A 13,029-nucleotide genomic window follows, 5' to 3' on the forward strand; every position below is an offset into this window, starting at 1 on the left:
AGAATGGCTATGGTTTAAAAGGAAAATGTAAACAATTAAATCATCATGCTAAATCTTTATTTTTGTGGGTATCATATATAATGGGTGTTGCTAAACGAACTCATCTTCCTCCTTATTAAACAAAGAGGGTACGCTTAATCTTATTCTGAATAATTTTAAAGCCTACACTTCTAAACAAAATAAGTATTCATATGATTTCACCCCAAATATTCAAACAAAACATTCCACAATAAACAAATCATGTTATATGTATCTTGAATATAATAATGTAGGTCTTCTCGTCCGATAGCATGAGAGCGATGATTGGGGCTTGTGATCTTTATGGTCTTAGGTTCAAAACCTGACTCAAAGGGTTTTCTCACACATTGGTGAGTTTTCTTTTTGATAGTGTTCATGTGTAAGTCAGGCGTGTAGCGCCAAAATTAATATGAACGGTTAACATCATATCTTAGAAAGACTCGCTCGAGTATTGAGAATGGTTCTTAATAAAAAAACAATAATAGAACTTTATCATCCAATAATATTTTTAATTTTTAAAATGAGGTATAATGATGGTTTGAAATCCGAAGGTTTCATCCAAACATATAACGGTCCACCAAGTCTATGGCTACCCTCATGCGACATTTCTAATCTATAAAATTCCAAATTATTTTCACATGATTAGGTTTTATTTATTGATTTTTTGTGATAGAATATTACTTTAGGGAGCCAAATTGAGGGGATATGAACAAAAAGCAAATTGATTGTTGGACTGAGCTAGCATAGTTCAAGGTTTTGGCTGCAGAGATGAGCGTTTCCGGTATCGATTTGTACCGGTACCGGTATCAAATTTGGTAATGTCGGTATTGAATCAGTACCAAGTTTTGAGTTTTCGGTACTGGTACGATACCATTATTTCCTGAATTTTACACGAAATACAAGAACCAAACCGATACCGTACTGTAACATTACTGAACCAAACATTTCAGTACCGATACCAAATATTTCAAATTTTTAATATTGAGATTTTTAGGATCGATACCGGTAACATTCCGAGCTCGTTCATAAATACTTGGGCGTTTTACTTGTTCACTGTACTAGAAATGCACTTTCAAGCCAAAACAGATATATTTTTTTTATATTGACAACACAGTAACACGATTTTATTATTCCGCCGGAATATTTACAATTTTCAAAGGAAATCAAGATATTATTTAATGATTTAATCAAAATTCTTTATTCTTTAGTATTAAATTTTATATATATATATTAGTTTTTATTAATCCCAATTATCATTTTTAGTCGTCGTTGATCTCAACTAACAAGTTAACTATTGATGGTCTCATCTTTTAACGTACTTGTTCTCAACGGTTTGCGATTAATAAAATTCTAACACCGTTATCTGCAGATCGCTAGATTAATGCTTTTGACCGAAACAGTCACATATTTTGCCGAAAAACTCAACCTGAACGCCATCACCACCACCAATTGACTAACCACCAACCAACCATCACTAACCAATTCCGGCGATATTTCTAGGGTTCCATTGACCTCAATAATTGGGGGGTTTTACGAGAAAAAAGGTTCCTAAATGTCCGATCTATAAGGTTACAATGATGTTTGGGACGACAATGTTTAGTTTTCCGGAAAATTATGATTTTCTGGCAAAAAAGTTTTTTTTCAACGACGTGCAACTAACGTCATTTAAATTCTGTTAGCCCCCGCGAATACACCTTTTTATAATGCACATTCATCACTTTATTTACCGGTTAAGATCTTTTATCATGCAATTGACTTGCTGAACATTTGTTGTCCAAAGACCCCGAGCTATTAATGCCAACAGCATATCTAAACAGGAATTCTATGGTTCAAAATTACATAGTACAACTTAGGGGTGAAAATCGTGACAGGTTGATGGGTTTCAGGAGCGTGTTGAGATTCTTAAACCCTAACCGTATATTTATTAATGTCTTGTCGATCCACTTAAATTAGTTTTGTGTTCGGGTTGTGTTTCGGGTCAACCCATTTTACGTTCATATACGAATATGAGTAATACATACTGACTTAGTAATAAATAAAACAATTATTTACTCTTATTCATATAAAATTGTTAATTCTTTGTAATAAATCTAATTGTTTTTATGTATAAAACTTGTTAATTATTTGTGATAAACAATTAATTACTTACCAATTAACAAACTTAGGTTCATATATTTAGCTCAAGATAGTCGTGCACAAAAAAACCGGTTCCGGAACCTAACTGGTGGAACCGAACCGGAACCGGTTCCAGTTCCTACCCGGTTGGCCCAATACCCGGTTTGGGTATTTTTGTACCCGAAAATCGTACCCGGTTCTCATATTTGTATGTCCCCATCGGTTCCAACCCGGTTCCTAATTGTAACCGGTTCGGTTCCTACCCGAAAAACCGGTTTCGGCGGGTTTTTTTTGAAAAGTCAAACACAGGTCAAACTAGTCGTTGGAACCGGTTCCACCAGTAATATAGCCGGTGGAACCGGTTTTTGAGACACAAAATAGCCGTTGTAACCGGTTCCAACGGTAATATAGCCGTTGGAACCGGTTTTTGAGACAAATAATAGTCGTTAGAACCGGTTCCAACGGTAATATAGCCGTTGGAACCGGTTCTTGTAGCCCAAAAACTATATATAAGTTGTTTTTCATTACTTGTTTCACCACCAAACTCAAAAACAAACTAAAATACTACTCCTTTAGCAAACCCATTCCGTTACCCGACCATCCAACTAAATATTATTATGGCACCCATCAAAAAACTAACAAGAAGGCTAAGAAGAGTGTTTTTGTTGCCCCCGTTCCTGCTACGGAGGACCCAAGGGTTGTTACGGTAGTCAACCATAACCGCAACGAAGACATATGGAAGAATTGGGATTTGATTGTGGATGATGAAGGTTATCAAAAGGCTCGTTGCAAACTATGTGGTTCACTATTAAAGCACGATTCCAACTCTACTTTGAGAAAGCACATCGAGAAGCCATATTGCAAGGCGTTGAAAGGGATTGGCGCGACCGTTCAAATTGACTTGGGTAAAGATGGTACCCTATTTCGTTACAACACGACTCAAGTTCAAGATAGAATTGCAAAGTTCGTTATTCAACGAGGTTTGCCGTTTAACCACTTTGATGACCCGGATTTGACGTCGTTGATTCGAGAAACTCTACAACCGCGATACACACATGTAAGTCGTACTACCTTAAGACGTCATTGTATCAGGTTGTGGGAGTGTACTAAAAAAGAGTTAATCGAGTCTTTTGATTCTTTAGAAGCCATGGTTAGTTTAACTACCGATGTTTGGTCGGCACCACACGGGTTGCCCGAATCATACATATGTGTCACCGCTCATTGGGTTGATCCGGTGACATGGCAATTGATGAAACGCACCATCGCTTTTGAAAACTTCCCGTTCCCACATACCGCCGAAAAATTGTTTGGATAACTTGATGAAGTTATAACGACTTACAACTTGAGAAATAAAATATTTTCGATTTCGTATGACAACGCTTCAAACAATACTAAGGCGGCCGAAAATTTATCATTAAATATTCACCACCTTGTTTCGAGGATTTTTTTCATGTTCGATGTGTTGCACATATCATCAACTTGGTTGTTCAAAAAGGTCTTGACAATGAAAACATTTGTGACGATTTAAAATTCTTTAGACTTATGTTACAAGATGTCTTCAAAAGTGGTAAAAGAAGATATCTTGAATATAAGAACTATTGCAAGTCGGTTGAAAGAAAGTATTTGGGGCCGAATTGGGACGTTCCAACCCGTTGGAACTCAACTTGTTATATGCTAAAGTGTGCTTTTGCCCAACGCCAAACTTTACAAGCTTTTCATAACAATCTTGTTGAAGAACGTGAGGCCGATATGTTTCCGGAAAGTGTTTGGGTCCAAGTCGGTTATTTGTTGGAGTATCTTGACATGTTCAAAAAGTCAACAACAAAATTATCGGGAGTCTGTTACCCTACTAGTTGTTGGGTTTTGCAAGAATTGTACTATATGTCTTGTGTTTTTAAAAGCTTTGCGGAGAAGAACAAACTCTTCAAGAATATTGTTACGGTGATGAAGGAAAAGTTCATAAAATATTTTGAAAACATACCGCCGGTCTTTACTTGTGCCACCGCATTAAACCCCTATTGGAATGTTAATAGGGTTGAGATAACGATTGAGGAAATATTCGACAACTTAGGTATGCACGAGATCGACCCGAAGTTGTCGACGGAAGCGAAGGAAAAGTTCAACAAAAACCTTCAAGACCTTTATGACCATTATTTTCAAATGTATGGTCCAAGCACGAGATCGTCTTTTGTGAAAAAAACAACTAGTAGGCCGTGCAATGACCCACTTATAAACTTGATGAATGGGATTCATGAATCGGCATCTAAGAGGCAAAGAGGAAACACACCAACTAGCGAACTTGGTCGATATAGTGGAGCAAACTATGTTGAGGGCGCAACGGTCGACGAAATTCGCAATATTGATTTGTTGGCTTGGTGGAAAGGTAAACAAAACGAATTTCCCATTCTATCCGCCATGGCTCGTGATTTGCTTGCCGTACAAGCCTCAACGGTTGCTTCCGAATCGGTTTTTTCTCTTAGTGGGAGGGTGTTATCTATGCGAAGAACAAAATTAACTCCCGAGTCTCTAGAGGTTTGCATTTGCATAAAGGACCATTTGGATGCGGTGGATCGTGTACAACACAGGCGAACTTTGAAGACGAAATACCAATAGAGCGTCATATTCATGATGAGGAGGCGGAGGACGGGGTTTCTTCCGATAACGAAGACGAGGGTGAAGATGAGAATGAAGACGAAGAAGAGTTGTAATTTGTGTTTTTTATTTGTTTTAGTAAAATTATTTGTAACTTGTTCAACTAATATTTAGTTTTGATTTGTTTAATTATAATTACTTTTGTTACTCATGATTAATTTTTTGTTACTTTTTTAATTACGACAAACATTTTATTTATTTAAACAATAACTATTACAAACATTATTAAAACATAAACGATACTAAACATAACAACTAAAACTTAAAAAACAAAGTCCGTCGTTTTAATTCGGGAATACTTATATTTGGGTTGTAGAGCGGAAGATTCTCCCACTTCCGTTTTTTTAGCATCCAAACTTCTTTTCTCTCGACAATACTTATTCGTATGTTTTCGTAATGTCAAGTTGGACCCTGCTTTAAGAAACTTCTAGCAATATTTGCAACGTACCATCTCATGTGGGTCGGTCATCAGACACAAATCGTAATGAACCCAAACATCGGGGCATCTTGTTGTTTTGATCATCATAACAACGTCGTCATTAGTTGCCATTTGTTGTCGGTTTAAGCTTAATTGTGTTTTGGAGTGTGTTTTATAGTTTTGGAAGTGGTTTAACAAGTACACACTCATACATTGATATTTATAAAATGAAAATTAGCTAAATATAGTAATAAAACCGGTTCCAACGGTCAAAAACGGCTATATAGCCGTTGGAACCGATTTCTAACGGCTATAATGTTTGAATTTCAAAAATAACCGGTGGAACCGGTTTTTACGTAATAACCGGTCCCGGTTCCTAAAAGTTTGTATTTCTGGGCATCGGTTCGGGTCAGGAACCGAACCGGTTCCTGACTGGAACCGGTGTCATTTTCTACCCGGTGTGAAAAAAACCGGTTCCAAACCGGTTCAGGTTTTCAAGGTGAACCCGATTTGTGCGCGTCTAGCTCAAGATAAGAACAAACGAATGAAATAACCAAAGAATACACAATTATAACTAATAAAATGGAAGTAAAAAAGTAGATAAAAGTAGTGTAAAAGGACAACTAATTACTTTTCAAAGTTAATTTTATATGAAAAATACAGAATTTAATTATTTAACTTTTATACGCGTCAGGTTCGAGTTGATCTGTGAAAATGAGTCGTGTCTGCTCATGTCAGGTTCGTGTTGGGTTTCGGGTCGTGTCAAGAATTAACATCTCTAGTACAATACAAGGTCAGAATATGAGCAAAGATTCATCTATGAGGTTTCTACTTTCAAATTCAACCCTATTAAACTACAAAACGTGTTGGTAAATAATAACCTATTACAGTAACAAATTACCAAATTATCCCTATAAACCAAGTCTATATTACACGCAACTGACATTACACAAGAATTATGAAAGCTATATCCTTTATGTAGCAATACCAACAAACGTTGCAAAATGCTATTTGCAAAACTAGAACACAGCTAAATGACCAAATAATAAGAATAATTAAATTTGAAAAAAATATAACAAAAACAAAAATCAGGATCTCTTGACAACAGCAGTTGCAAAGTGAGAATGATGGTTGAATTCAAAAGAAACCTTTAGTGACGGGTCGAGGGACCCTAGCCGACTTACAAGATTAAGGGCGATACCGTTGTGTTCTGCAACTAGCTCCAAATGCCGAAGCTCGGCTAGCTTGTTTGTGTCGTTAGAGAAACTACTTCTTAACTCCTTTGCAATCCTTTGGGCTTCTTTGAAGTAGTTACACATAACGAGTGTCTGAATGAATCGTTTTTATTCAAAGATTTAGATTATAAATTATTACTGCAATAATATTGTTTTTGTACTTATAAAACAACTAGCATGTTAAATGTTTGGAAGAGGTTACAAAAATGTGTTTGCAGTAGTGTTCGGGTTGACTTAACTAACTCATAAAATTATGTTGACCAGTTTATTTAAACAGGTCAACCCACCAACATTTATGGCCCATTTATTACAACCAGCCAACCCGTTTATGACACATTTAACATTAATAGAATCCATTTGCAACTGGTTTAACCGTTGATAACCCGACTCGTTTAGGTTAATGAGTTGAACAAGTGGTGTTCAGATTACAAGATTTTAAGTGCTCAGGTTATCTGTTTTAACCCATTTTATTGAACATGTCAACCCATTAAACAGATCAACCCACCAACATTTAAAACCTGTTAAACCCATTTATTACAACCAACTGACCCTTTTATGACGTGTTTAACATGTTTACAACTTGAGTACAATCCACTTACAATTAGTTAACCTGTTTACAACCCGACTCGTTTAGATAGACGGGTTAAACTGGTCGTGTTCAGAATACATAATTTTAAGTGTGTTTGGGTTAAAATTGACTTCTTTGAAACGAATATATATGTGGGTCAACCAGACAACTGACACGATTGATAATTAATGCAATACATTTTTTTAGAAATAAAGTTACGTTACAAAAATTTTTTTGCAGACCAACCCCATCCAAACCAGCAACCTGCTGACCAGTACTAAAAAATAACGGGTTTCAGCCTGAACCCGTATTGACCTTTACCCAATCAAGCTCATCTTACCAAGTAGGTAATAAACATTGCATTTTAACATGTAACACTTACATCGAATTGTGCATGATCAGTGTAGTCTCTGAACGAATAGTATGAAACATGATCAGGAATGCAAGCTTTCTGTAGGTGCTCAAAATGCTGAATGAATCTCTGTTTATTAATTAAAAACCAATAATTAAATTACAAATACTAATTTGCAGTAAACTTATAAGCATTCAAAAGATGGAGTTACCTCTTGCTCAGTATTAAACGGTCCCCGACACTGAAAAACACCATGCTCATTTCTTAAAGCAGCAATCATCTACAAAAAAAAAAGTAAAAAATTTAGGTGATAGAAGTTTACTAATTTCTTGCAAAAGTATTATAATATTACATTATTACCAATGTCAACCCTTCAGCAAGATATATATGGCAATGAAGTAACAAAACGCCAGGTGTGATTGATGGATCCTTTGACAGATCCTTCATGGAGTCCTTTTTCTTCTTTCCCTTCCGCTTACCTGACATTAATAACATGTTATTAATGAGTAAAATTGTTAAAAAAAAAGAGAGTGAAAATGATAAATTGAAGGTATACTCACCAGTTTCACTGCTTGTGGTCATTCTTAGATGCAATTTTTCAGCAAGTTTGATGAGAATAATGTATATATACCAATACACCATGCAGTACTCACTGGGAGAATAAAGTTCCAGTTCAAAACCTAAGATGAGGAAACGAAAAGCTATCCAATATGTTTGTTCCTCAATCCAATTAAGTATGTGGTTATACATCTTCAAGAATAAGTTCTGCAAAATATAAATGTATGTATGTATGTATAAAACAATAAGTCCAGTGACCAAAAAGAGGGTACGTTGGATTCAACTGTCGTAAACAAATTTTAAATCTACAAGGGATGGCACTGTGGGAAGAGCCTAGGGTTGTAAACGAACTGATGGTTCAGCGACTTGTTCGGCTGGAAGTTCATTGGCATGCATTTTTTTAAGAACTAAACGAACATGAACAAGAAATTCCGTTCAATTAGTTAACTGAATGACCATGTCCATAGTTGTCAATAGCGAATAACGGTAAATAGCGACACACTACCTATATGCTACATAGCGAATAGCGGTAAATAGCGACCGCTATTTCGTGTTTAGCGGTAAAGTAGTAGAAAATTTTATAAATATATAAAATAGCTATTTACAATCTTTATATATATATAGTGTCAATTTTAAACTTATTTATGTACAGATTTATAAGTTTAAGGACTAAATGTAAAGTAGTAATAATAGAAGGGTTAAATATTGAAATACACAAACTAATTTCAAACTTTTTATGTTAAAATTGATAAGTTTTAGGGACCAAATACAAACAATTGAAAGATAAAAGGGGTTAAATGTTAAAATATGTAAAGTTATTTAAACCTAAAAGACCTAAAACAAAGATACAGCCGCAACGCAGCCAGGTATTCTTCTTCTTCCTTGTTTCCGGCCAAAACTGCAGCTCCGGCACCGGAATCCGCGGCCGGAAGTCGCTATATTGTCGCTAGTTGGCTGCCAAGTAACCTGTAGCGGCATATGGCCGATACGCAATGAAGCGCGCTATAGCGAGCGCTATTGTCGGTATTGACAACTATGACCATGTCTGAGGTTGTGTTTGTGAACATTCGTTCGTTCATGTTTGTTTGTTTATGTTCAGTTATTTTAAACTTCTTCAGAATGTTGATTTTTAATTTTCAATTTTCAAACTTTAATGTTCTTTGTGTGTGTTCATGTTCATTTGTAAGTTTGTGTTCGTTTATGTTTGCCCGTTTATGAAATTAACAAACAAACAGAAACAAACACGAACAAAATCATTTCCTTAACAAACGAATAAGAACACAATTTTGTTTGGTTATGAGCTCGTGAACCGTTTGTTTGTCCGATAAAAGCTTAAAAAACAAACATGAACAATGCCTCGTTCAGTTCAGTTAGGTCCGTTAACAACCCCATAAGTGACTGATTCTCCTCAGGTTCGAATTTAACTTCCACTACTTCTCCTAACAGGTTCTTATGGTTACCAAAAAATTCAGTAGATAGTGCATACCTCATCGATTGAAGTGACTGGGTTTTCTTCAAACTCCTTTCTAAGAGCAAGCTCTAGCTATTAAACCAAAAAGACCAAACTATTTACAACTTAAGGCAACTTACAAAAAAATAAAATAGAAAAAAAGAAATATAATTAATACATACCTGCATGTGTAAGATACGCCAGTCTTGTAAGACTTTGCCAAGTTGGCGCCTTTGCCACGCAGCATTTGTACACAAGATTTTAAGTAAAGTTATTGCCAACTTTAGCATGCAAAGTTGTAATAACCATTCGTTAAGACAATTAAGTTAAATAGATAACATAAGATCACATTTTTTTGTAAACAAAGATTTTCACCTGACCAAGATGCACAAAAGATTCATTTTTTTGTATGTCAAGATTCTTTGTCATTTCGGGTACTGCAGCTGCTTTACAAATCACAGTAAACATAGAATCACGCCCATAAAATTTCCCATCTTGTACTAGTAGAAGCTGTTTATTAGTTTGAGGTGTGAGAACTAAAAAAAAAGGCATAAAAAAATTCATATTTGATTACTAAAATCTACCTGTAAATGAGATCTAGCAACCAAATCAGGTTGCAACTTCTGAAACTCAACAACGAAACGCAAAACACCTTCAAAAGACGAATCTGTAGGATGTGAACAAACAACATCTAGATCACGAAGCAGCTTTTCAAAATATTCTACAGCCTGTAAACAGTTAGTAAAGTATTAAATCAACTGTAAAAAAATTTAATTTAAATTGCATAATTGTTATTTGTTACCTTCTTCCAGCTAAAAAGTTTGATTGCACGGGGTGGTGTTGGAGCAGATAATCTAGTGTTTAGCGTTGAATCAAACCCAACCGGTTGACAACCAGAGGCGGTTGTAATATCTTCTGTTGCATTCTCACACATTCCGTATTTACGGTTTGACCTAAGAAAACCTTCTGTTTTGAGGATGTTATTGAGCTCGGTTAAGCACGAAGCTATATGTTTTCTTGCTAAATCCAAACCTCTTCCTTGTGCTCGCCTCAAACATACCAAAACATGATAAAAATGCTGACATCAGATAAAAAATCGAGTTAACATTACTAAAAACCAATGATAAAGTTTTAAAGTATGAAAATAAAACACAGGGTAAGACCTTACGAAAACGCAAACGACATAACACAGATTTGCAATATCTTTCTTCCAAATCAAGATTTGTTTGTAATGGCTCTATGTCTGCAATAGAAAAAATAACTTCTTCATTTATGTAAAACGTTAAAAGTGAAAATAACGTTATCCTTCTTCCAAATCAAGACGTTATTTTACTAATATCGTGAAAATAACGTTAAAAGTGGCGAAAGGTTAATCAGGCATCATGTGGTGGCGTTGATAGTTGAAAGACAATGGAACATGCACCAATCAGCCGGTGACCCCGATGATTGAGTGCTATGTGCCTTATGTCCAAGGCTTGATGCAAAACTGCTATCGAGCCAGGGGTCTCACCGGAAGCAGCCTCTCTATCCCTATGGGGTAGAGGTAAGGCTGTCTACATCTTACCCTCCTCAGACCCTACCATAGCTTTGCTATTGGTGGGATATACTGAGTACGATGATGATGATTTATGTAAAACATTTAATAAAGCAAAAGAAATATAAAATATAAAACACCTTCTATTGATTTCTTTTTATGTGACGGGGATTTGCAAGCATGTAACTGGCGAGTAACCGTTTCTTCTAGAACATTTAGCATAGATAAACATTTTTCATCACCGTCTTTTTTCAATGGTAGCCCAGACGTAATAGTAAACAGATCCTCTTCCTATTACAAGAGTTAAACACTTAATACTTTATGCTTAAAATAATACAACCCAACATATCAATATGCTCTACCTCATGTGTGCGTGTGTCGGAAACGACTGAAATAACCGCATTGCATGTTGCACGAACAACTGTGCAGTAAGAACTCAGCAATGCATGTGATGATGTTCTATCAGGTCTCAAAAGATAGATGCAAGAAAAAATAGTTTGCGCCAGTGAATGACCCTTGTGCCAAGTTGCCTGTCAGTTAAAAATTATTATTATTATTATTATTAATTAGAATTCATGACAAAGGCAGCAGTAATAAAAGCATATATACTGAAAGTACCTCACACGCAAGCAGGTGATCCATGACATCAATTATACAATGAACATCTACAGTTTTATTCATACTCAAGGGGACTGGTGCTGCACCATCCTCAATGGCTTCATCAACCGAATAATATTTACAAACAATGCCTGAGTCCATCTTTGGGTCCATTATCTAATAAAAACAGAGTATAACATAATTACGTCGCAAACCAACAAGGAAAACTCAGCAAATCCACAGTTATCAAAGGCGCTAGTCGCACTCAAGGCGCATAGACCTCGCCTGAGGCATAGCCGTAAAAACAGTGAGGGCCTAAGAAAAAAAAACGCACTTGAATAAAAATAATAACAATATATTATGTATTAGAAATAATAATAATAATACTATTATTCATATAAGATAAACAAAAGCTATTATGTAACATTTAATATCATCTAATTAGTGCCAAAATTTATAAAAGAGTCAAGATTCAAATGTAATTCCAGAACTTGAATAGCAAAATGTTCAAAAAGTAATAAATAGTAAAGGTTAAAATGATCATTGTTCTTGATCCGTGATCAATATAAATAGAGGTGTCGTCAACTTCAAGAAGCGAGGGCCTAGGAACTAGAAGCACATACATTGGGCCTCGGCACAAGAAGTGAGGGCTTTTAATAACTATGAGCAAATGATAAGTTGATTACCTCCAAAGCAGACATGGCTGCAAAAAGATTAAAATTCTCTCCGCAAATGAGTTCACCGTCTTGCAGATCTGTAGATGCTTACATTAGGATGATTTAAAAAGTAATTTATATTGTTCAGTAATTGTCTGTCAAATGTGAATGTGCATCATGCAGAGAGTTTAAACATTACACAAGTCAGAAATAGTATTATACAATTACCAGGCCTAATAAAAACAGATACAATTAGTGAATGAATTAAACCTAACCTAACAACACACATGACAGTTATACAATCGATCATCATTGGTGACTGACTATTCAACCTAACATACATATATATATAAACCTAATAATTTCAGTGTTTCAAAATAAACGAAGAAATTATTAATATTATTACCACTAGAAGCGGATACGAGAAGAGAGGAAACGTCCGCCCAGACGGTCTGGTCACCGGACGGTATGGTTGTTGGATTAAGAAGAGGAGCATGCGTTCGTTGTTCGTTGATTGAATCAACTCCATTATTATTATTATTATTATTATTATTATTATTATTATTATTATTATTATTATTATTATCTTCCATTTGCTTGCTTTATTTCTTCAATCGAGAGCTGGTTGTGTGTTGTGTTGTTGGAGTGGAAACTAGTTTGTTGTCAAAGGAGAAGGAGAAGGAGAAGGAGAATGATGTTCGGGTAGGGCGTCTCAATATGGGTCGGATCATAATATCCAAATCCACCCCAAAAGTTTCAGAAATGTAGGGTTACACTTACACACAAAGGGTGGTCAGATGGACATCATTCGAGACGGGTGTCCGGGTATAAGATTAATTTTTAAAATGTCATAAGTGCAATACGGGTATAATTATG

The 13,029-nt window shown here is 35.5% G+C and overlaps 1 protein-coding gene across 1 annotated transcript; it reads right to left on the reverse strand.

Annotated features, from left to right (window-relative positions):
- Positions 1–6,093: 6,093 nt before the first annotated feature.
- On the reverse strand, positions 6,094–12,746 carry LOC143629610 (uncharacterized). The gene is made up of 16 exons (XM_077098840.1): positions 12,560–12,746; positions 12,184–12,251; positions 11,519–11,674; positions 11,263–11,430; positions 11,041–11,191; positions 10,530–10,609; positions 10,169–10,444; positions 9,951–10,094; positions 9,742–9,876; positions 9,549–9,647; positions 9,403–9,459; positions 7,919–8,123; positions 7,719–7,837; positions 7,570–7,638; positions 7,389–7,487; positions 6,094–6,531 (listed from the first exon to the last, which is right to left on the reverse strand). Exons 1-16 carry the CDS (start codon positions 12,744–12,746, stop codon positions 6,292–6,294), a joined length of 2,253 nt encoding a protein of 750 aa, XP_076954955.1. The 3' UTR covers positions 6,094–6,291.
- Positions 12,747–13,029: the final 283 nt, after the last annotated feature.

This window comes from Bidens hawaiensis, unplaced genomic scaffold, assembly GCF_021521415.1.
Source record: "Bidens hawaiensis isolate Kalapana, Puna unplaced genomic scaffold, B.hawaiensis_p1.1 tig00005344_1, whole genome shotgun sequence".
Lineage (NCBI taxonomy): Eukaryota > Viridiplantae > Streptophyta > Magnoliopsida > Asterales > Asteraceae > Bidens > Bidens hawaiensis.

Bases quoted from the DNA above. Each gene is read 5' to 3' on its own strand.
- LOC143629610 (XM_077098840.1), bottom strand. From the start codon at position 12,746: ATGGAAGATAATAATAATAATAATAATAATAATAATAATAATAATAAT. The intron at 11,192-11,262 runs GTAGAGCATATT...CTCTTGTAATAG, and splicing joins CCGACACACGCACACATGAG to GAAGAGGATCTGTTTACTAT. The intron at 9,648-9,741 runs GTGAAAATCTTT...TGCATGCTAAAG, and splicing joins CTTTTGTGCATCTTGGTCAG to TTGGCAATAACTTTACTTAA.